At 39.4% G+C, this 25051-nt stretch overlaps 1 protein-coding gene across 1 annotated transcript in view; it reads right to left on the reverse strand.

The window, feature by feature from the left end:
• Positions 1-24263, reverse strand: part of SRD5A2 (steroid 5 alpha-reductase 2) — a 93709-nt gene extending 69446 nt beyond the window's left edge. The window contains exon 1 of the mRNA XM_053587823.1: positions 23939-24263. Coding sequence (XP_053443798.1) covers positions 23939-24219 — 281 coding nt within the window. The 5' untranslated portion in view covers positions 24220-24263. The remainder of the gene's footprint in view (positions 1-23938) is intronic.
• Between the last annotated feature and the right edge of the window lie 788 nt (positions 24264-25051).

Genomic DNA, 25051 nt, shown 5'->3' on the forward strand with positions numbered 1-25051 from the left:
AAGAGGAGGACTAAAACAGGGAAAAACCGGCAAGTGATCACGTGTGTTCAATCAGTCTAAACCTGCCTGCAACTGTAAGTTCAGTAGCAGCGAGACTGCAAACCAGAAAGGCCTTACCTGTGAACTGTTTTGGTGTCTTTGGCTTGGCACTCAGTTGAGCTGCCTTGGGGAGAGCCTGAGCGGGAATGCAGAGAACTTTGGTTGTTGTCTAGGGCCCCAGTCTGAGCCGCTTAGCCAGATGGAGCTAATGGTGTTTGGCTGTGGGCCACAGGGAGCCATTGTGAGCGATCTGCCCCGGCAAGCTCCGCCCTCAGGGTCACAGAGCTAGAATCCAGGTGGGTGCTGGTAACCCAGCACCAAGTAGCCAAAGGGTGGGGTATGAGCCGCCTTACAGCCCTAACCCTCAGGAGCAGAGTGAGACCGTTTTGGCACACTTGGTAAGTGGATAGCCACTTCAGCAATGATTCCAGCGACAAGCACTTTCCTGGGAAGGCTTCTGCTCAGCAAGTTTACAAGTTCAAAGTGCCTTTTAAGTGGGCTGAGAGATTGAGGGTGTCTACCTGCTGGGGTTTGAGAAATCAGCAGCCTCCAGTCATATAAGAACTGTGATTAACATCTCATACCCCAGAAGACCACATGTTGCCCACACAATATTCAACAACATATACATACTGCTTTGTTTTTGGTTGTGTTTTGGATTTTGGGGAGTTTTTTGTTTTGTTTTGTTTTGTTTTTTGTTTGGTTGTTTTTTTGTTTATTTTGATGTTGTTGATGTTGTTTCATTTTTTAATTTCAACCTTTTCCATACAGATCTTTTTTCTTTCTCAATTTTTCTAGTTTAATTATAATTTCCCATTGCTGCCTTTTTTAATAACTAGAACTTCATTTTTGCTACTGTTTCTACCACTATTATTTTTTTTTTCAACCAATTTTATCTCATAAAGTTTTCTGTTTGCTTGTTTTGGTTTGATTTATAGCATTTTTGTCTTTCCTTTCTACTTGGTGGAGGTGGGGTACTGTGTCTGATCAGGTAAGCAAAGAGCTGCTGACCTCAAGGGAACCACCCAAGTGGGCACCCCCAGATGGTGGTTTGTTTTTAAGGTTGTGTCAAAGTACCCTACTGTACACCTATATTGCTCTGTATCCCTCTTTCTCTGCCTCTCTTCTTTTTGTCAATATTCCTTTTACCCATCCCCTCTCCTTTCTCTATTTTTTTTTCTTATCACTTGGTCCTCCTTTCTTTCATCCCTTTCTTGGTCTTCAAACTTCTCACTCTTCTGGGCCTGTACCAAAAGGACTCATCTAACCCTTAGTCCACAGGCATGAGAACTTAAAGAGCAAGAGGAAGTGAAAGAAAAATTAGGGCAAGGAAACAGATGAAAGAAATCACTTATGAGGAAGAATCAGCAGAAAACTCCAGGCAACATGAAGAACCAGTCCAGAACAACCCCACCAAGGGACCATGAGGTAGCTACTGCAGAGGATTCCACCTGTAAAGAAATGTTAGGAATGACAGAAAGGGAATTTAGAATACACATGATGAAAACAATGAAAGAAATGATGGAAATAATGCAGGAAACTGCTAATAAAGTGGAAAAAAAAACAAAAGGAAATCAAAAAACAGAATCAAATAAGAGATGAATGATATGAAGAATATAAAAAGGATATAGCAGAGCTGAAGAAACTGAAACAGTCAATTAGGGAACTTAAAGATGCAATGGAAAGTATCAGCAACAGGTTAGACCATGCAGAAGAAAGAATTTCAGAGGTAGAAGACAAAGTTCTTGAGATAACTCAGATAGTAAAAGAGGCAGAAAAGAAGAGAGAGAAAGCAGAATGTTCACTGTCAGAATTATGGGACTTTATGAAGTGATCCAACATACGAGTTATAGGAATCCCAGAAGGGGAAGAAGAATGCCCCAGAGGAATGGAAGCCATACTAGAGAATATTATAAAAGAAAATTTCCCAAATATCACCAAAGATTCTGACACACTGCTTTCAGAGGGACATCGGACCCCAGGTTGCCTCAACTCTAACTGAGCTTCTCCAAGACACATTGTGATGAACCTGTCCAAAGTCAAGACAAAAGAAAAGATTCTGCAAGCTGCCAGGAGTAAGCATCAGTTGACCTACAGGGGCAAATCCATCAGAGTGACTGCAGACTTCTCTAATGAAACTTTCCAACCAAGAAGACAATGGTCATCTACCCTTAATCTACTTAAACAGAACAATTTCCAGCCCAGAATTCTATACCCTGCTAAGCTAAGCTTAAAAATTGATGGAGAAATCAAATCATTTACGGATATACAAACATTGAGGAAATTTGCCACAACACAACCAGCTCTACAGGAAATACTTCAACCTGTTCTGCACACTGACCACCACAATGGATCAGCAGCAAAGTAAGAACTCAGAAATTAAAGGACAGAACCTAACCTCCACACTGATGCAAAAGATAAAACTAAGCAATGGACTCTCACCAAATAAGACGAATAGAATACTACCACACTTATCAATTATCTCAATAAATGTTAATGGCTTGAATTCCTCACTTAAGAGACATAGATTGGCTGACTGGATTAAAAAACACAAGCCATCCATTTGCTGTCTGCAAGAAACACACCTGGCTTCAAAAGACAAATTAAAGCTCCAAGTCAAGGGTTGGAAGACAATTTTTCAGGAAAATGGCATTCAGAAGAAAAGAGGAGTTGCAATCTTATTTTCAGATACAGGTGGATTTCAAGCAACTAAAGTCAAAAAAGACAAAGATGATCACTTTATATTGGTCAAGGGAAAAATACAACAAGAAGACATTTCAAATCTAAATATTTATGCACCCAATTTAAATGCTCCCAGATTCTTGAAACAGACCTTACTCAGTCTGAGCAATATGACATCTGATAATACCGTAATAACAGGGGACTTTAACACACCTCTTACAGAGCTGGACAGATCCTCTAAACAGAAATTAAACAAACATATGAGAGATTTAAATGAGACCCTGGAACAACTGTGCTTGATAGACGCATATAGAACACTCCACCCCAAAGATAAAGAATATACATTCTTCTCATCACCCCATGGAACATTCTCCAAAATTGATCATATCCTGGGACACAAAATAAATATCAACAGAATCAAAAGAATTGAAATTTTACCTTGTATCTTCTCAGACCATAAGGCACTAAAGGTGGAACTCAACTCTAACAAAAATGCTCGACCCCACCCAAAGGCATGGAAATTAAACAAACTTCTGTTGAATAACAGATGGGTGCAGGAAGAAATAAAACAGAAAATTATTAACTTCCTTGAGCATAATAACAATGAAGACACAAGCTACTAAAACCTGTGGGATACTGCAAAACCAGTTTTGAGAGGAAAATTCATTGCTTTAGATGCCTACATTTGAGAAACAGAAAGAGAGCACATGAACAATCTCACAAACCATCTTATGGAATTGGAAAAAGGAGAACAATCTAAGCCTAAACTCAGTAGAAGAAAAGAAATATCCAAAATCAAATCAGAGATCAATGAAATTGAAAACAAAAGAATCATTCAGAAAATTAATGAAACAAGGAGTTGGTTTTTTGAAAAAATAAATAAAATAGATAAACCATTGGCCAGACTAACGAGAAATAGAAAAGTAAAATCTCTAGTAACCTCAATCAGAAATGATTAAGGAGAAATAACAACTGATCCCACAGAGATACAATAGATCATCTCTCAATACTACCAGAAACTCTATGCCCAGAAATTTGACAATGTGAAGGAAATGGATCAATGTTTGGAATCACACCCTCTCCCTAGACTCAGCCAGGAAGAAATAGAGCTCCTGAACAGACCAATTTCAAGCACTGAGATCAAAGAAACAATAAAAAATCTTTCAACCAAAAAATGCCCGCATCCAGATGGCTTCACACCAGAATTCTATCAAACCTTCAAGGAAGAGCTTATTCTTGTACTGCAGAAATTATTCCCAAAAATTGAGGAAGAAGGAATCTTCCCCAACACATTCTATGGAGCAAACATCACCCTGATACCAAAACCAGGAAAAGACCCAAACAAAAAGGAGAATTTCAGACTAATCTCACTCATGAATATAGATGCAAAAATTCTCAACAAAATCCTAGCGAATAGATTACAGCTTATCATCAAAAAAGTCATTCATCATGATCAAGTAGGCTTCATCCCAGGGATGCAACGCTGGTTCAACATACGCAAGTCCATAAACGTTATCTACCATATTAACAGAGGCAAAAATAAAGATCACATGATCCTCTCAATAGATGCAGAAAAAGCATTTGATAAAATCCAGCATCCTTTTCTAATTAGAACACTGAAGAGTATAGGCATAGGTGGCACATTTCTAAAATTGATTGAAGCTATCTATGACAAACCCACAGCTAATATTTTACTGAATGGAGTAAAACTGAAAGCTTTTCCTCTTAGAACTGGAACCAGACAAGGTTGTCCTCTGTCACCTTTACTATTCAACGTAGTGCTGGAAGTTCTAGCCAATACAATTTGGCAAGACAAGAAAGTAAAGGGAATCCAAATGGGAGCAGAGGAGGTCAAAATCTCCCTCTTTGCTGACAACATGATCTTATACTTAGAGAACCCCAAAGACTCAACCACAAGACTCCTAGAAGTCATCAAAAAATACAGTAATTTTTAAGGATATAAAATCAATGTCCACAAGTCAGTAGCCTTTGTGTACACCAATAACAGTCAAGATGAGAAGCTAATTAAGGACACAACTCCCTTCACCATAGTTTCAAAGAAAATGAAATACCTAGGAATATACCAAACGAAGGAGGTGAAGGACCTCTATAAAGAAAATTATGAAATCCTCAGAAAGGAAATAGCAGAGGATATTAACAAATGGAAGAACATACCATGCTCATGGATGGGAAGAACCAACATTGTTAAAATGTCTATACTTCCCAAAGCAATCTACCTATTCAATGCCATTCCTATCACAATACCAACATCGTACTTTCAGGATTTGGAGAAAATGATTCTGCGTTTTGTATGGAACTGGAAAAAACCCCGTATAGCTAAGGCAGTTCTCTGTAACAAAAATAAAGCTGGGGGCATCAGCATACCAGATTTTAGTCAAAGCCATAGTGGTCAAGACAGCATGGTACTGGCACAAAAACAGAGACATAGACACTTGGAATCGAATTGAAAACCAAGAAATGAAACTAACATCTTACAACCACCTAATCTTCGATAAACCAAACAAGAACATACCTTGGGGGAAAGACTCCCTATTCAATAAATGGTGTTGGGAGAACTGGATGTCTACATGTAAAAGACTGAAACTGGACCCACACCTTTCCCCACTCACAAAAATTGATTTAAAATGGATAAAGGACTTAAATTTAAGGCATGAAACAATAAAAATCCTCAAAGAAAGCATAGGAAAAGCACTGGAAGATATTGTCCTGGGGAAAGACTTCATGAAGAAGACTGCCATGGCAATTGCAACAACAACAAAAATAAACAAATGGGACTTCATTAAACTGAAAAGCTTCTGTACAGCTAAGGAGACAATAACCAAAGCAAAGAGACAACCTATACAATGGGAAAGGATATTTGCATATTTTCAATCAGAAAAAAGCTTGATAACTAGGATCTATAGAGAACTCAAATTAATCCACATGAAAAAAGCTAACAATCCCATATATCAATGGGCAAGAGACATGAATGGAACCTTCTCTAAAGACGACAGATGAATGGCTAACAAACACATGAAAAAATGTTCATCATCTCTATATATTAGAGAAATGCAAATCAAAACAACCCTGAGATATCATCTAACCCCCGTGAGAATGGCCCACATCACAAAATCTCAAAACTGCAGATGCTGGCGTGGATGTGGAGAGAAGGGACACTTTTACACTGCTGGTGGGACTGCAAACTAGTACAACCTTTCTGGAAGGAAGTATGGAGAAACCTCAAAGCACTCAAGCTAGACCTCCCATTTGATCCTGTGATTGCATTACTGGGCACCTAACTGGAAGGAAAAAAATCCTTTTATCATAAGGACACTTGTACTAGACTGTTTATTGCAGCTCAATTTACAATCGCCAAAACGTGGAAACAGCCTAAATGCCCACCAACCCAGGAATGGATTACCAAACTGTGGTATATGTATACCATGGAATACTATTCAGCTATTAAAAAAAACAGAGACTTTACATCCTTCGTATTAACCTGGATGGAAGTGGAAGACATTATTCTTAGTAAAGCATCACAAGAATGGAGAAGCATGAATCCTATGTACTCAATTTTGATATGAGAACAATTAATGACAATTAAGTTTATGCGGGGGGGAGGAAAAGCAGAAAGAGGGATGGAGGAAGGGGGGCGGGGCCTTGGTGTGTGTCACACTTTATGGGGGCAAGACATGATTGCAAGAGGGACTTTGCCTAACAATTGCAATCAATGTAATCTGGCTTATTGTACCCTCAATGAATACCCAACAATAAAAAAAAAAAAGAATATACACAAAAGGAAATGAGGGTGTGAGATAAGGCATATCAAAAACAAATACCAATATCACACAAGTAAATTCCCTCTTTGCAGTAATTACTTTAAATGCAAATGGCTTACACTCTCCAATCAAAAGACAGAGATTAACTAAATAGATGTTTTAAATGATTCAAACATATGCATCTACAAGAGGCTCACTTTAGTTCCAAAAACACCAACAAATTAAAATGAAAAGATGGAAGAAGATATTTCAAGCAAATAGAAACCCAAAATGATCATGGTGGCTATACTTATAACAGTCAAAATAGAATTTAAAACAAAAATGTTATAAAAGACAAAAAAGGACATTAAAGTTAAAAGTTCAATACAACCATAAGATATAATTACATTTGAAAAATCATTAAAATATGGAAATCAAGGCCAGGCACAGTGGCTCACACCTGTAAACCTAGTACTCTGGGAAGTCAAGGCAGGAGGATTGCTTGAGCTCAGGAGTTTGAGACTAGCCTGAGCAAGAGTGAAAAAATAGATTGTCTCTACTAAAAATAGAAAAACTAGCCATGGATTGTAGTGGGCACCTGTACTACTAGCTAACTCAGGAGGATGAGGCAAGAGGATTACTTGAACTCAGGAGTTTGAGGTTGCTGTGAGCTAAGTTGATGCCACAGCACTCCAGCCTAGGGCAACAGAGTATGATACTGTCTCAAAAAGAAGAATGAAAGAAAGGAAAAGAGAGAAAAAACAGAAGTGAAGGAGAAATAGAAAATTCTGTAATAATATTTGAAGTATTCAGTACCCTATTGGAAAAAATGAATGGATAGGACAACTAAAGAGAAGTTAAGTAACAAAATAGAGGACTTGACATAATAAACCAACTAGCTCTGAAAGACATATATACAACACTCTACCAAACAACAGCATACACATTATTCTTGAGTACATCTGGAACACTTCCCAGTATAGACTGTATGTTAGGCCACAAATTAAGTCTCAATTAATTTAGGAAGATATATTACACAAATAAATTTCTCTGACCACAAAAGAATAAAATTAGAAACAACAGAAGTTAAATTAAAAAATTAATAAATGTATGGAAATTAGGCAACATGTTCTTTTAAAAATCAATACATCAAAGAAAAGGGCACAAGAAAAATTAGAAAAATACTTGTATAACAATAAAAATAAAAACATAATATGCCAAAACTTATGAGATGCAGAAAAGTAGTACTAAGTAGTTTCAGTTTTAAAGATGAAGAGTCAATGAAATGGATGGTTGTTATGGCTGCAAAAAAAAAAAATATTAATGTATCTAATATCACTGAACTATACATTTAAATAAGACTAAGATAGTAAATTGTATGAATATTTTACCACAGTTAAGTATAATAAGTGTTAAAAAGAGAAAGAAAGCAGGGGCTCCTATATTAATTCAAATAAAGTAGACTCAGAGCAAATAAAATTACCAGAATCAGAAAGAGAGATTACATGGTGATAAAAGAATAAATTTACCGAGAAGCTGTAACAATTATAAATGTGTATGCACTAAACAACAGAGCTGCAAATTATGTGATGCAAAACTGACAGGAAAAATAGACAAATTCACTATTACAGTTAAAGATTTTTATATCCTACCCTCAACAATAGAAAAACTAGAGAACTACAAAAGCTAGAAAAATAAGCAAAAAAATAGAAGAAATTAACAACACTACAAACCACATACACAGAATCAACATTTATATTACATTCTACCCAACAACAGAAGAATATACATTCTTTTCTGGTTATGGCGCAGCCTTATACACAAGGCTGGCAGGTTCGAACCCAGCCCAGGTCTGCCAAACAACAATGACAACTACAACCAAAAAATAGCTGGGTATTGTGGCAGGCACCTGTACTCCCACTACTGGAGAAGCTGAGGCAAGAGAATCACTTAAGCCCAAGACTTTGAGGTTGCTGTGAGCTGTGACGCCACAGCACTCTACCCACGGCGACAGCTTGAGACTGTCTCAAAAAAATAAAATAAAATAAACACAGATATAGTCCCGGGCGGCGCCTGTGGCTCAGTCGATAGGGCGCCGGCCCCATATGCCGAGGGTGGCGGGTTCAAACCCAGCCCCAGCTGAACTGCAACCAAAAAAAAAAAATAGCCGGGTGTTGTGGCGTGCGCCTGTAGTCCCAGCTACTCGGGAGGCTGAGGCAAGAGAATCGCTTAAGCCCAGGAGTTGGAGGTTGCTGTGAGCTGTATGATGCCATGGCACTCTACCGAGGGCCATAAAGTGAAACTCTGTCTCTACAAAAAAAAAAAAATAATAAAAAAAATAAACACAGATATAGTCCCTGTGAATATTTTTGAAGTGTATATGACATTTAATCATATCAATTACAGTTAATACTCAATTGCAGATACTTAAGAAACTCCTAGTGTTTCACTACAGTGTTAACACTATAACATTGTGTAGACTGATTTCTTTCTTTTGAATTATTTCCCTTAAGTATTACACTTAAGTAAAATTGATGTCCCCTCAAAAATAAAAGTGAACAGTTTTTCAACTCTTGTTAAACATTGCCAAATTAGCTTCACAGAAAGTTTAAACAAGTCTCAGTGACTTCGGGTAACACATACATATTTTTCTCACAGGCCTACCTACTTTTTCTAAAAATTTTTACTGAGGTATAATGAATTATACCTCAAAAAATTGTGCAATTTGATAAGTTTCAGTATACATGCCCATGAAACCATATCACTTCAAAATAATAAACATATCACCACCAAAAGACTCTTCATCCTCTTTGTATTTCCACCTTCCTGCACCTCCCATATCCTCAAGAAACCACTGATGTTCTTTATGTCACCTTAAATTCGTTTGCATGTTATAGAATTTTATGTAAATGGAGTCATAAAGCATGCACTCTTTTTGATTGATTTTACCCTGGGTAAAAGAGTGCATGCTTTATAATTCCATTTATATAGCTGATGCTTTAGGCTTTCCATCCTGTTGTAGCATGCATCAACAGTTTGTTTTTGTACTGCTGGCTAGTATTCCATTATGTGGTTATGCCACAGTATGTTACCTATTCACCGCTGATCAGCCTGGTCAGTGCTGGAGTTGTTTCCAGTTTAGGGCCAATACAAATAATGTTGCAACAAACATTTATATGCAAGTCCAGGTATGAACATGTGCTTTTATCTTTCTTAGAAAAATTCTAAGAAATGGAATAACTAAATCATATAATAAATACAATAGAACCTCTGTAAATGGACCACCTAAGGGACTATAACAAACTGGTCAACATCCAGAGGCGGTCAACATAAGGAACCAGGCCTACTGTAGTGATATGTACATGTGGTGGGGTTGGGTCTATGAAAATTAAGTTAACCTAAGGAAGTGGTCAATGTAGGTGGGTGGTCAACTGTAGTCAACAATTCTACTGTATATATTTATCTTTTTAAGAATCTGTCTAACTGTTTTCCAAAGTAGTTGCCTTTTACATTCCCACCCATGATATATGAGAGTTCCAGTTCCTCCACATACTCACTAGCACTTGGTATAGTCAGTCTTTCTAATTTTCATCTTTCTAGCAAATACATAGTGGTACTCCATTGTGGTTTAATTTGTATTTCTCTAGTGACTAATAACGATCAACTTTTCATGTTCTTATTTGCCATTCATATGTTTAGTTGGGCAAGGTATATGTTCATATAATTTCCCATGTTTAAATTTAAGGTACATAGACAATTCATTGGAGAAAAAATACTATGGCTACTCATATGCAAAAAAGAACTTTGATTCATTCTTTTAACCCTATAAAAAATGAACTCAAAAAAAATCATAGACCTAAATGTAAAATCCAAAACCACAAATATTCTGTTATAAAATATAAGAGAAAACCTTTGTGACCTTAGGTTGGGCAAGGATTTCTTAGACATAACACTAAAAGCTTAAGAAAATTGAAAAATTAGACTTCCTCCAAATTAAAAGTCTCTAGAAGATAGTTAAGAGAATAAAAAAAAAAAATAAAGCTCAAACTGGGAGAAAATATTTCCTAAGTGTGTATCTGGTAAAATTGACTTGTATCCAAATACTTGCATTCAATAAAAAAAAAAAAAAAAAGCCTAATGCCCTGGTATTGAGATTTGTTCATCAGGTAAGTAACACTGAGAGACTGAGGCACAGAAAAGGTACATTTTGAGGGATAAAAGATCATGTTCTGTTGATACTAGAAGACAAACAGAGAGAGGCAAAAGAGAGAAACAAAGTCAGTACACAGTAAAGGATCTTGAGATGATTCATAGATAGGGAAAATGTTCAAAGCAAATTAGCCTATTTTCTTCCCAGAAACTTCTAGAATCAGCCTGACAACATGGAACAAGTATAATAGGACAATTTTGGCAATGGCCCAGAGCCTGATTTAAGACTTGGATAGTAGAATTGAATTGAAGGGCATAAATACAGAAGACGTTTGGATTAAAAAGTAGAGAGAATTTCAAGACTAAATATATGGAGTACAAGGTGATTTTAAGTCATAAATCACCAAATGGGCCCCTTCTTCTGACAGGCATCACATCCCCACCCACAAATCTGGTTCTGCCATCCTCCGAGGAGCAGGTCAGGTATTTGTCTTTCCACCCTCACTCCCAATTCACCCCACCAACGCTCTGCCCTGCAATCACTTGTGAAAAAGCACTAATAATAGTGATTGCCTCAGGAACAAAATGAGATAGCCAGTGTAAAGCACATAACATAATGCCTGGAACACCCAGAGCTCAATAAATAGTGATTTCCCCTTCCCTCCTCTCCCTTCTATAACCAAATGGAGGGCAAATTGCATTATTGGCCCCAGTTCAGAGGTTTTTAAAATTTAGAGCTCCTATGTTGAGCTGAGCCTCATTAAAGGCTCCTGGGTTGAACACAGAAACTTTTTAAACAACTTGAGTCCAGACTTTGATATCCCCATTACCGTACACAGCAGAGAATTAACAGCAGAGTGGGAAGTACCCCAAGTTTCAGAAACAAGTTGCCAGGCTCTAGCAAAAATCAATAGACAATTTTTGTATTGTATCTAGTAACAACAAAAAAAAATGTTCATGCTCCCCTCCAACTTGCCAAGGGCCCTCCATTAGAGCATCCCTCTGGGACTTCCCACTCTCCCTCACCTGTTTCTCCTCCAGGAAGGAAAGATGAATTATCTGATTGGTTAATCTGAAGCAGGACCTCTCAAAGGATGTACACAGCTCAGCCCTTCTACTGTCTTTTCAGAACAGGTACTACTGGAAGAAGCTTGTGGCTGTCCAGCTATGGTTGTTGCTGAATGTTTTTGAGGAACAGCATTAGGAGGTCCACATGACCTAAAATCTAAGCCACATTCCCCCAAACAAGCTTTACCAGTAATAGCAGCAACATTTTGTCTCTAGTAGTCTAATTTCTAAGTTTATCTCTCAGTCAGTTTTGAACTTGGGTGGAGAAGAGGGGTGCCATTTCGGGGACCCCTTCAAAACTTACCCAGTCATCGGCCCTAAGTCTCATGTACAAACACAGACAAGCCTCTAGGCCTTCAGCACAAATGTCCAGTGGCAGGCCTGCGGTCCTCCTCAGGCCCCTCCTCCCTTCAGTGTACATTTTCCCACCTGCCTGGTCCACAGACTGACATTGCTGCTGCCAGATTTCACCCCAGGAAGGGTGATAAGCACACAGTGATGGTTCTTTCCTAAAGGACAAGTACCAGGTACTGTACTTCTTTGCATCTCCCATCCAACCTAGAATAGGAATGAGCATGTAGGACTCTGATAACAATCCAGAGTACTGGGTTCCAGCTCCACTCTGCCTCTTCCTCTAGCATGTACCTTGGTAAACACTACTTTGCCCATCTGAATCCCTGAATTCTTATCTGAATTCTTTATTTTGTTTGTTCTTTTTAAGTGACATTAAGTTAGATTAAAAATCAGCAAGAAGTTCTGGTTTCTTCAATGTGGTAAAAGTGAAAAGGTTATCATCTCCAAAGCTTGTTTATGTTTTTGGCAAACACAGCCTATTTAGAATGCAAACTCCATGATTCCTACTATTTCCTACAGGGGTTCAAATAAAGAACTTAAAACCTAAGAATTTGCAGAAAGCGATGCTTGCTGTCAAGTCCCCACTTCCATGTAGCAGAAATTTTCTAAAATATGCTGCTTCTTTGCTATAGAATTTAACCAAGTTTTAGTATAGAATTACCAGGGCAGTGAATATAAAGCTACGCCACTCCGTTTTCTTAAGGAGAGTTTGGTAAACTATGGCCCACTGGCCAAATCCAGCCCACTGCCAGATTTGGTGAATAAAGTTTTATTGAATACAACATCCATTTGCTCACATGTCTGTAGTTGCTTTCCTGCTCCAACAGTGGAGGTGAATTTTTACAATAGATACCATGATATGGCTCTTCACAGAAAAAGGTTTCTGATTCTATTGTAAAAATATCCTTCAGTTAATCTTTATTGATTCAAATTATGCCTCACAAACATCCTGATTATGTGATTAAGTGAACACAAGAGTGTTGCCTATCTTGCCTAAGTATTTCTTCTTAATCTGTAGGAGGAGCAATTTGTCTATTGTTTCCAATGTAAACATTAATTATCATGATGATTCTTAGCCAATGAATAGTTTCCTTAGTGAGGTCTTATTACTTCTGAAGATTTGGGACATCTGCACCTCTTATAAGATCAAAGAAGCATTGGCAGAGACCCACAAGGAGACTCATGTTCCAAGTCTCTACTTTGCCCCTAACTGACTCAACCTTTTGCTCTTTGCTTCTGTAAAGTGAGGAGGCTGAACACATGAGGCTAGTTTCCTTAGAACATATCATCATGATCCAGGGTGTGAAGTGCCTCACAAAAAGCCAGGCTGCCTGCTACAAAAGCCCAAGGAACAGTATCACAGCTGTATTTACAGAGGAAGGATGAGGAAGAATTTACATTCCTGTAGAATGAACTGATCAATAAAACAAAAAGGATTCTTATCAAAGCCATCATTTTATTTGGCTGATTAGAAAAATATTTCCACATCTGAATCCTAGGAAATATCACTCTGATTTCAAGCAGGCTCTTGTGTATAATACACTCTGCTTCCAGATGTGTATCATCAGAGGTCACAATATCCAGCACCTTTTACAAAATAGTCACCTTTCTTGGCAAAAAGATAGTTCTTTTTCATCTAATTTTTGAAAAAGACATCCATTACCCATGCAAAAGTGGTGTGTTGCCCACTGTATATTTTCTTGAGAAAATGAAGATCAAAGTTGAACAGAGTCCTTGCGCACCTTCAGTTGAGGTCAACAAAAGGTGAGATACTCTGACTTCAAATGACCTTGACAATGGGATTAGACAATATGCTCAAGCAGCAATCATTTTCATGTGGATGAGCAATCTGGACAGCCACAACAATAGATTCTGAAGGGAGGAAAGTTATCCGAAGTGACCTAGCCATGCAATCTCAGCAATAATGATTCCCAAGCAATTGCCAGCTCTCCCAAAATTCCATCTGTACTGTTGTTAGAAGTAGAGTTCATTCACGCATTCAAAAAATTTTAGCAAGTACCAAGTGTGTATCTGTGCTTTCTATACACTGGGGATACAACCATAAAGACACAAGACAAAAACCACCACCCTTAAATCTATGTAGCCTACGTTCCAGTGTGTCTCTTTGTTTTGAGAAAAGTGCAGAGGGTTTTAACTTCTATCCAATGAGACATATTGCTGTGCTGAACAGGCTCCAAGGGACACTTTCCAAAAGGGTCTGAGCCAAATCTGAGCCATCCTTCCTCCTAAGACCTTGTTCCTCCATCATATTCTCCATGTCATAGAATACACAGGACAGGAAGATGGCGGCCGAGTGACAGCTTCCTTGCATCTGGGCACCGTGAGTCTGGGGAGATAAGACTCCAGGCATCTCTGGCTGGTGGGATCTGCTTATAATCATCCCTTTGAGGATACAGGGAGTCAGCAAGAGACTTCTGGACCCCAAGAGGAGGACAAAAACAGTGGAAAACTGGCAAGTAAACACGTGTGTTCGATCAGTCTAATCCCACTAACAGCTGTAAGTGCAGTAGCAGTGAGAGTGCAAACCAGAAAGGCCTTACCTGTGAACTGTTTTGGTGTTTTTGGACTTAGCACTCAGTTGAACTGCCTTGGGGAGAGCTTGAGCAGAAGTGCGGAGAACTTTGGGCATTGTCTGGGACCCCAGACTGAGCCACTGACCCAGATGGACGGAGCTAATAGTGTTTGGGTGTGGGCCACAGGGAGCCATTGTGAGAGAACTGCCCCAACAAGGTCTGCCCTAGGGGTTGCAGAGCAAGTATTGGGCAGGACCTAGTAACCTAGTGACTGAGTAGCCTAACAACGGGGTCTGAGCTGCCTTACAGCCCTAACCCTCAGGGACAGACTGAGACCGGTTTTGCCACACTGGGTAAGTGGATAGACACTTCAGCAGTGTTTCCAGCGACAAGCACTTTCCTGGGAAAGCTTCTGCTTAGCAAGTTTAGAAGCTTGAAGTGCCTTTTAAGGGGGCTGAAGAGAAACTTAGGGTGTCTACCCGTGGGGTTTCAGAAATCAGTGGAGACTTCCAGTCATATCAGCATTCTAATTAACATCTCAAACCCCAGAAGACCTCCTGTTGCCCAGACAATATTCAACAAGATATATATACTGCTTTGTTTTTGGTTGGTTTTTTTTTTGTTTGTTTGTTTTTGTTTATTTTGATGTTGTTGCTGTTTTGTTAATTTCAACCTTTTCTGTACAGATTTTTCCTTTTCTTTATCCAGTTTTCTAGTATAAATACAATTTCCCATTGCTGCCTTTTTCAATAAGTAGAACTTCATTTTTGCTAGTGTTTCTACCCCTATTATTTGGTTTTTCACCCAATTTTATCCCGTAAAGTTTTCTGTTTGCTTGTTTTGGTTTGATTTATAGCATTTTTGTGTTTCCTCTCTACTTGGTGGAGGTGGAGTACTGCATCTGATCAGGTTAGCAAAGAGTTGCTGACCTCAAGGGAACCACCCAACCAGGCACCCCCAGAGGCTGGGGGTTTTTTAACGCTGCGTCAAAGTACCCTACTGTACACCTATATTGCTCTGTCTCCCTCTTTCTGTGCCTCTCTTCTCTTTGTCAATATTCCTTCTACCAACCCCCTCTCCTTTCTCTATTTTCTTTTCATTCTTTCCTTCCTTCTTTCATCCCTTCTTGCTTTTCAACCTTCTCATCCTTCTGGTCCTATACCAAAAGGACTCATAGAAACCTTAGTCCACAGGCACAGGAACTTAAAGAGAAAGAGGGAGTGAAAGAAAAATTAGGGCAAGGAAACAGATAAAATAAATCACTCATGAGGAAGAATCAGCAGAAAACTCCAGGCAACATGAAGAACCAGTCCAGAACAACCCCTCCAAGGGACCATGCGGTAGCTACTGCAGAGGATTCCACCAATAAAGAAATCTAAGGTATGACAGAAAGGGAATTTAGAATACATATGATGAAAACAATGAAGGAAATGATGGAAACAATGAAGGAAACTGCTAATAAAGTGAAAAATAACCAAAAGGAAATCCAAAAACAGAATCAAATAAGAGATGAACCATATGAAGAATATAAAAAGGATATAGCAGAGCTGAAGGAACTAAAACAGTCAATTAGGGAACTTAAAGATGCAATGGAAAGTATCAGCAACAGGTTAGACCATGCAGAAGAAAGAATTTCAGAGGTAGAAGACAAAGTTCTTGAGATAACTCAAATAGTAAAAGAGGCAGAAAAGAAGAGAGAGAAAGCAGAATGTTCACTGTCAGAATTATGGGACTTTATGAAGTGAACCAACATACGAGTTATAGGAATCCCAGAAGGGGAAGAAGAATACCCCACAGGAATGGAAGACATACTAGAGAATATTATAAAAGAAAATTTCCCAAATATCACCGAAGATTCTGACACACTGCTTTCAGCGGAATATTGGACTCCAGGTTGCCCCAACTCTAACCGAGCTTCTCCAAGACACATTGTGATGAACCTGTCCAAAGTCAAGACAAAAGATTCTGCAAGCTGCCAGAAGAAAGGGCCAGTTGACCTCCAGGGGCAAATCCATCAGAGTGACCGCAGATTTCTCTAATGAAACTTTCCAAGCATGAAGACAATGGTCATCTAACTTTAATCTATTTAAACAGAACACTTTCCAGCCCAGAATGTTGTACCCTGCTAAGCTTTAAAATTGGTGAAGAAATCAAATCATTTACAGATATACAAACATTGAGGAAATGTTTGTATATCTGTCACAACAAGACCGGCTCTACAGGAAATATTTCAACCTCTTCTACACACTGACCATCACAATGGATCAGCAGCAAAGTAAAAATTCAGAAATTAAAGGACAGAACCTAACCTCCACACTGATGCAAAAGATAAAACTAAGCAATGGACTCTCACAAAATAAGGTGAATAGAATACTACCACACTTATCAATTATTTCAATAAATGTTAATGACTTGAATTCCCCACTGAAGAGACATAGATTGGCTGACTGGATTAAAAAAAAAAACAAGCCATCCATTTGCTGTCTGCAAGAAACACACCTGGCTTCAAAAGACAAATTAAAGTTCCAAATCAAGGGTTGGAAATCAAATTTTCAGGCAAATGGAATTCAGAAGAAAAGAGGAGTTGCAATCTTATTTTCAGATACAGGTGGATTTAAAGCAACTAAAGTCAAAAAAGACAAAGATGGTCACTTTATATTGGTCAAGGGAAAAATACAATAAGAAGACATTTCAATTCTAAATAGTTATGCACCCAATTTAAATGCTCCCAGATTCTTGAAACAGACCTTACTCAGTCTGAGCAATATGATATCCGATAACACCATAATAACAGGGGACTTTAACACTCCTCTTACAGAGCTGGACAGATCCTCTAAACAGAAATTAAACAAACATATGAGAGATTTAAATGAGACCCTGGAACAACTGTGCTTGATAGACGCATATAGAACACTCCACCCCAAAGATAAAGAATATACATTCTTCTCATCACCCCATGGAACATTCTCCAAAATTGATCATATCCTGGGACACAAAATAAATATCAACAGAATCAAAAGAATTGAAATTTTACCTTGTATCTTCTCAGATCATAAGGCAATAAGGGTGGAACTCAACTCTAACAAAAACATTTGACCCCACACAAAGACATGGAAATTAAACAAACTTCTGTTGAATAACAGATAGGGGCACGAAGAAATAAAACAGAAAATTATTAACTTCCTGGAGCATAACAACAATGAAGACACAAGCTACCAAAACCTGTGGGATACTGCAAAAGCAGTTTTGAGAGGAAAATTCATTGCTTTAGATGCCTACATTCAAAAAACAGAAAGAGAGCGCATCAACAAACTTACAAGCCATCTTATGGAGTTGGAAAAAGAAGAACAATCTAAGCCTAATGTCAGTAGAAGAAAAGAAATCTCCAAAATCAAATCAGAGATCAATGAAACTGAAAACAAAAGAATCATTCAGAAAATTAATGAAACAAGAAGTTAGTTTTTGAACAAAATAATAAAATAGATAAACCATTGGCCACACTAATGAGAAATAGAAAAGTAAAATCTCTAGTAACCTCAATCAGAAATGATAAAGGGGAAATAACAACTGATCCCACAGAGATACAATAGATCATCTCTGAATACTACCAGAAACTGTATGCCCAGAAATTTGACAATGTGAAGGAAATGGATCAATATTTGGAATCACACCCTCTCCCTAGACTCAGCCAGGAAGAAATAGAGCTCCTGAACAGACCAATTTAAAGCACTGAGATTAAAGAAACAATAAAAAATCTTCCAACCAAAAAATGCCCTGGTCCAGATGGCCTCACACCAGAATTCTATCAAACCTTCGAGGAAGAGCTTATTCTTGTACTGCAGAAATTATTCCAAAAAATTGAGGAAGAAGGAATCTTCCCCAACACATTCTATGAAGCAAACATCACCCTGATACCAAAACCAGGAAAAGACCCAAACAAAAAGGAGAATTTCAGACCGATCTCACTCATGAATACAGATGGAAAAATTCTCAACAAAATCCTAGCCAATAGATTACAGCTTATCATCAAAAAAGTCATTCATCATGATCAAGTAGGCTTCATCCCAGGGATGCAAGGCTGGTTTAACATGGGCAATTCCATAAACGTTATCCACCATATTAACAGAGGCAAAAATAAAGATCACATGATCCTCTCAATAGATGCAGAAAAAGCATTTGATAAAATCCAGCATCCTTTTCTAATTAGAACACTGAAGATTATAGGCATAGGTGGCACATTTCTAAAACTGATTGAAGCTATTTTGACAAACCCACAGCTAATATTTTACTGAATGGAGTAAAACTGAAAGCTTTTCCTCTTAAAAGTGGAACCAGACAAAGTAGTTGTCTGTCACCTTTACTATTCAACAAAGTGCTGGAAGTTCTAGCCAATACAATTAGGCAAGACAAGTAAATAAAGAGAATCCAAATGGGAGCAGAGGAGGTCAAACTCTCCCTCTTTGCTGCCGACATGATCTTATACTTAGAGAACCCCAAAGACTCAACCACAAGACTCCTAGAAGTTATCAAATAATACAGTAATGTTTCAGGATATAAAATCAATGTCCACAAGTCAGTAGCCTTTGTATACGCCAATAACAGTCAAGATGAGAAGCTAATTAAAGACACAACTCCCTTCACCATAGTTTCAAAGAAAATGAAATACCTAGGAATATACCTAACGAAGGAGGTGAAGGACCTCTATAAAGAAAATTATGAAATCCTCAGAAAGGAAATAGCAGAGGATTTTAACAAATGGAAGAACACACCGTGCTCATGGAAGGGCAGAATCAACATTCTTAAAATGTCTATACTTCCCAAAGCAATCTACCTATTCAATGCCATTCCTATCAAAATACCAACATCGTACTTTCAAGATTTGGAAAAAATGATTCTGCATTTCTTATGGAACCAGAAAAAACCCCGTATAGCTAAGGCGGTTCTTAGTAATACAAATAAAGCTCACGGCATCAACATACCAGATTTTAATATGTACTACAAAGCCATTGTGGTCAAGACAGCATGGTACTGGCACAAAAATAGAGACATAGAGACTTAGAATTGAATAGAAAACCAAGAAATGAAACTAACATCTTACAACCACCTAATCTTCAATAAACCAAACAAGAACATACCTTGGGGGAAAGACTCCCTATTCAATAAATGGTGTTGGGAGAACTGTATATCCACATGTAAAAGACTGAAACTGGACCTACACCTTTCCCCACTCACAAAAATTGATTCAAGATGGATAAAGGACTTAAACTTAAGGCATGAAACAATAAAAATCCTCAAAGAAAGCATAGGAAAAACACTGGAAGATATTGGCCTGGGGAAAGACTTCATGAAGAAGACTGCCATGGCAATTGCAACAACAACAAAAATAAACAAATGGGACTTCATTAAACTGAAAAGCTTCTGTACAGCCAAGGAGACAACAACCAAAGCAAAGAGACAACCTACACTATGGGAAAGGATATTTGCATATTTTCAATCAGACAAAAGCTTGATAACTAGGATCTATAGAGAACTCAAATTAATCCACATGAAAAAAGCCAACAATCCCATATATCAATGGGCAAGAGACATGAATAGAACCTTCTCTAAAGAAGACAGACAAATGGCTAACAAACACATGAAAAAATGTTCATCATCCCTGTATATTAGAGAAATGCAAATCAAAACCACCCTGAGATACCATCTAACCCCGGTGAGAATGGCCCACATCACAAAAATCTCAAAACTTCAGATAATGGCGTAGATGTGGAGAGAAGGGAACATTTTTACACTGCTGGTGGGACTGCAAACTAGTACAACCTTTCTGGAAGGAAGTATGGAGAAACCTCAAAGCACTCAAGCTAGACCTCCCATTTGATCCTGCAATCCCATTACTGGGCATCTAACCAGAAGGAAAAAAATCCTTTTATAATAAGGACACTTTTACTAGACTGTTCATTGCAGCTCAATTTACAATCACCAAAATGTGGAAACAGCCTAAATGCCCACCAACCCAGGAATGGATTAATAAACTGTGGTATATGCATACCATGGAATACTATTCAGCTATTAAAAAAAATTGGAGACTTTACATCCTTCGTATTAACCTGGATGGAATTCGAAGACATTATTCTTAGTGAAGCATCACAAGAATGGAGAAGCATGAATCCTGTGTACTCAATTTTGATATGAGGACAATTAATGACAATTAAGGTCATGGGGGAGGGGAAGGAAAAGCAGAAAGAGGGAAGGAGGGAGAGGGGCCGGGCCTTTGATGTGTGCCACACCTTCTTGGGGCAAGACATGATTGAAAGAGGGACTTTACCTAACAAATGCAATCACTGTAACCTGGCTTATTGTACCCTCAATGAATCCCCAACAATAAAAAAGAAGAAAGAAAAAAGAAAGAATACACAGGACAGGATAAAGCCATGACAGGTTGATGCTCCTAATGCACCATCATTATCAAGCCAAATAACTCCAAAAGCCTCAAGGCAGATACATCGCAAGACCCCAAAGAATGCTTGTAACCTTTGAACAAGTTTTGGGAATCCTTTTTTTTAACAGATTTTTTAAATTTATATTATATCCTCAATTAAAAAAATAATTCTAGCTTCTAAGAAGAATTTAAATGTAGAAAAAAATGTATAACAGAGCATTATTTAACCCAGCCACAAAAAAGTAAATGTCTAACTATAAATGAATCAATAGATAAATTATTATTTTTATATGAGATGAAATAACAGCCATTGAGAAAATATTTATATTCTATGATAATATGGGGAAATACTTACAATAAAATGTTAGGTAGTCAAGTAGAACAAAAACTATATGTCCAATATAACAAGCATGGTAAAAATCTAAGGAGAAAAATAAAGGACTTAAAGGAAATATGCCAAAATATTGATAGCTAATACACTTAGATAATAAAATTATGAATTTTTCTATTTTTTGTATTTTTCACTAATAAAACTACATTCTTTTTATAATTTAAAAAATAATACTTTAAAATCTAAATATAGTTTTTTAAAAGCAAAGAGGATGAGGTAGTAAGAACAAGTATAAAACAGTTTATCATCATAGCTAAGAGCCAGAAATCTAGATTGATTCAAACTGCCTGGATTTGAACTCTGACTCCTCAAGTTTCTGTGTAACCTCAAGGAATCAGAGTTTTACCTCAGTTTCCCATCTCCAGAATGGGAGTGATAACAGTGCCTACCTAAATGGGCTGGTAAAAGGATTAGTAAATACTTAAAGCAGTGTTTGGCAGAGTGTTAACATCTAGGAAGTACTCAAAATGGTAACAGAGCCAACAGTCCACTAACCTCAGACAAAGGATTCAGACAAGGGGAAAGACAGAAAAAATACTATGCTCTGATGCCTCAGGGACAAATAACTCAGAATTGTGCTTTCCGTGGATAATTTCTCCTCAGGCAGAATCAATTCCCAAATTCTTTCTAATATTTTAAAATTTCCTCTGAAGAAGATGGACTGGATGCAGATATTCACTTTATGGGTAATTACTTCCTTAGTATTTTTTTAAATGTAATGGTCATAATTTAGTGTGCAAAGTGTTTTTTTGATTTTAAAAAGAAGCCTAAAAATTACGTTAGTAGGATTGTCAGAAAATACTAATCATTACTCTAAGAAGAAATGACCTCATAAAAAATATTTATGAGGTGTTTACAGTGCTAACAGACAGTAGTTAACCTGAAGATAAAAGGAATGTATTAGAAACTTTTTAGAATCATATTTTTCTGTCAAATGTCTGTTCCAAACTCAGTTAAATCAAAAGTTGGTCTCTTATTTCTATACCCAACATCCTTCTTTCTGTGCAAATTAAAACATTTAAGTCTGGGTAAAATAAAGTGGTTGATAACTACCCTGGAACCTTGTCCATAATGGGCTTTTAGTAAATATTTGTTAAAAGGATACAAATTTAACTCTTATTGCTTGTCAATACTTAATCTTTTGAAAAGAGTGAGAATTCAGTTAAGATTGCATAAACATAAAATCTTGACCCATGAAGAAGATGCAGAGGTTAAGAGGGGATTAGAAGAGAGAGGTTGAAATTCGTGTTTCTGACACTTCCTTCTACCAAAATGAGGCATCACTTTTTCCTTATGAGAGAGGGGATTATGCCTTGCAGCTTCCAGAGGCATTCTTTACCCTAACTTCTCATCTCCCTTCAAGCACATAACTTACTCAGCCTCCATCTGTTTGTAAAGTAGACATAGTAAATACATATCTCACAAGATTACGGTAGGGCTAAATGAGATCATAGTCAATGATCCAGCACGGAGGCAATTTAATAATCTGTTCTTCCTTTTTCCTGTGAGACTTTATTGGGGCTTAATAGTCTTTCTCTGAATCCTTATATTCCTTGGTCTCTTTCCTGTTTTTCCTTCCCAGACCAGCAGGCCTGGTTCTAAACTTGTAAAAAATTTTTTTTTAATTTTATTTTATATTTTTATTTTTTTGAGACTGAGTCTCACTTTATCACCCTGGGTAGAATGACTGTGACGTCATAGCTCACAGCAACCTCAACCTCTTGGGCCCAAGCAATCCTCTTGCCTCACCCTCCGGAGTAGCTAGGACTACAGGCACTTGCCATGACGCCCGGCTATTGAAGTCGTAATTTTTAATCTAGAAAAACATTTGAGCTTTAAGTTAACTTTGACCCACTCACAATTCAAGTCCCAGGGAAACTGGGAAGAAATATGAGTTGGTGGCGAGCTTGGTCCCTTTGGGGTGGGGCCTAAGAAGTGGGGCTCTAGCTTAAGCCAAGGAGATCCCAACATACCCTCTATCTCAACTTTAAGGTCCAGAGCTCAGACTCTGTCCACTCCCTCCTCAGACCAGCAAAGACAAAGTTGATCAAAACCTCTGAGCTGAGTTTCCTTCGGAAGGTACTAACACTTAAGACTCTTCCCAGATCCCAGAACCAACCTGCCCCCGCCATGCGAAGGAAAGGTGAAGAAAGAAACAGAAGCTGGGCAGGTGGTGAGGTGTCCTAGGCAAGCGCACAGATGGAGAGTCCTGACCAATACCTCTGCCCAACCCGAGCTTTCCAGGGCCCCTGCCTCCCGGGTTCCTCTCAAGCAGCCCAAGGATCTGCAGCGGACGAGAGGGGCGTGGGGGCCGGAGTAGTGACGGTTGACCTCCTCCAGCGGCCAGTTGCCAACTCCCCAGCACCTAGCCCCAACCCCGGCCCTGGTCCTCGCCAGGTGCGCCTCACAGGACCCTCTCGGCTCTCGCCGCAGCGGTGCGCGCTGCCTCCTCGGCTCTCCTCTGTGCGCTGCGCTCTCGGACCCCGGCAGTACGCGGCACTTAGCGCTGGCGAGGGGAAGACACTACCTGTGGAAGTAATGCGTGCAGAAGAGACCGAGAAGCACAGTCTCGGGCGGTCCGAAGAGGGAGCGGGATTGCTGGGCGAGGATCCCCGCGGGCACCAGGAACGAGGGCAGTTCCTGCAGGAACCAGGCGGCGCGGGCAGGCAGGCCGGTACGCACCGACATCTTACTCTCGACGTGCTTCCCATAGCTGGCGGGCTCTGCTAAGAGCAGCATCACTGCCCCCAGGACTGCTAAAGTAGCGCTGCCTGCCAGCACCGAGCTCTGGTGGCACCGAACTGACATCGCGCCGCGTTCCCCGCCTGTGGCTGCTGCCCGCAGAGGAGAGCGCACACACACAGCTCCTTTATAGGGCTCGAAACGCCACCCTGTGTCCGCCCCTTCGGCTTTGGCTCCCGCCCCTCCATCCTGCCTCCCACCTCAGCGCTGGCCGGCCCCGGCGCAGCTCAGCAGGGATGCCTTTTTCCCAGGGCTGGAGCTCGGGATACACCCGGGACAGAGCGGGTGGACGAAGGCTTCCATGGTGACAAAAGGTGTCCCGGGCCCCAACCTCCTCTCGCTTGCGGGTCCTGTCCACTGCTTTCCACTCTTCTCCCCTTAGGTTACCCCTTCATAACTAGTTGCTTCCCCATCAACCTCTGGTGCTGCACCTTCAGAAGACAACCCCACTGGGATGGGACGATTTAGCTGGGATCGCCCTCCGGCCCCAACACACACCTTCGGGCCGTTTCCGCGCAGCCCCCTCTCAAACCTGCAAGCCAGGATCCCCCCAACTCTTCCTTATGTTCCTTCACGCGCTCTCGGACCCCGGGAGTCCGGCAGTACGCCCTCCTCCTCCGCCAGCTCTCGCCCAACCCCGCGGCCTTCCTTCCTGCTTGGGTTAGACCTCCTGATCCTTCAAGCGTCCGCTTCCCCAGGTGCTCGGAGCCGCCATGCTCCTTAGCCACTGCACTTCAGTGCCAGCTCTGACCCACCACTAACCCTCCTTACCCCTTGCCTGGGCCCTAATTCCTCCGCGGTTTCTGTGCTCTCGCGCGTACGCCCCTGGGCCCTTTGCCTTGGCCTGCTGAGCTCTGGACTAGTGGTACTGTCCCGATATCTCAGACTAGGACTGGCC

The sequence above is a fragment of the Nycticebus coucang genome, chromosome 4, assembly GCF_027406575.1.
Source record: "Nycticebus coucang isolate mNycCou1 chromosome 4, mNycCou1.pri, whole genome shotgun sequence".
NCBI classification, from domain to species: Eukaryota; Metazoa; Chordata; class Mammalia; order Primates; family Lorisidae; genus Nycticebus; species Nycticebus coucang.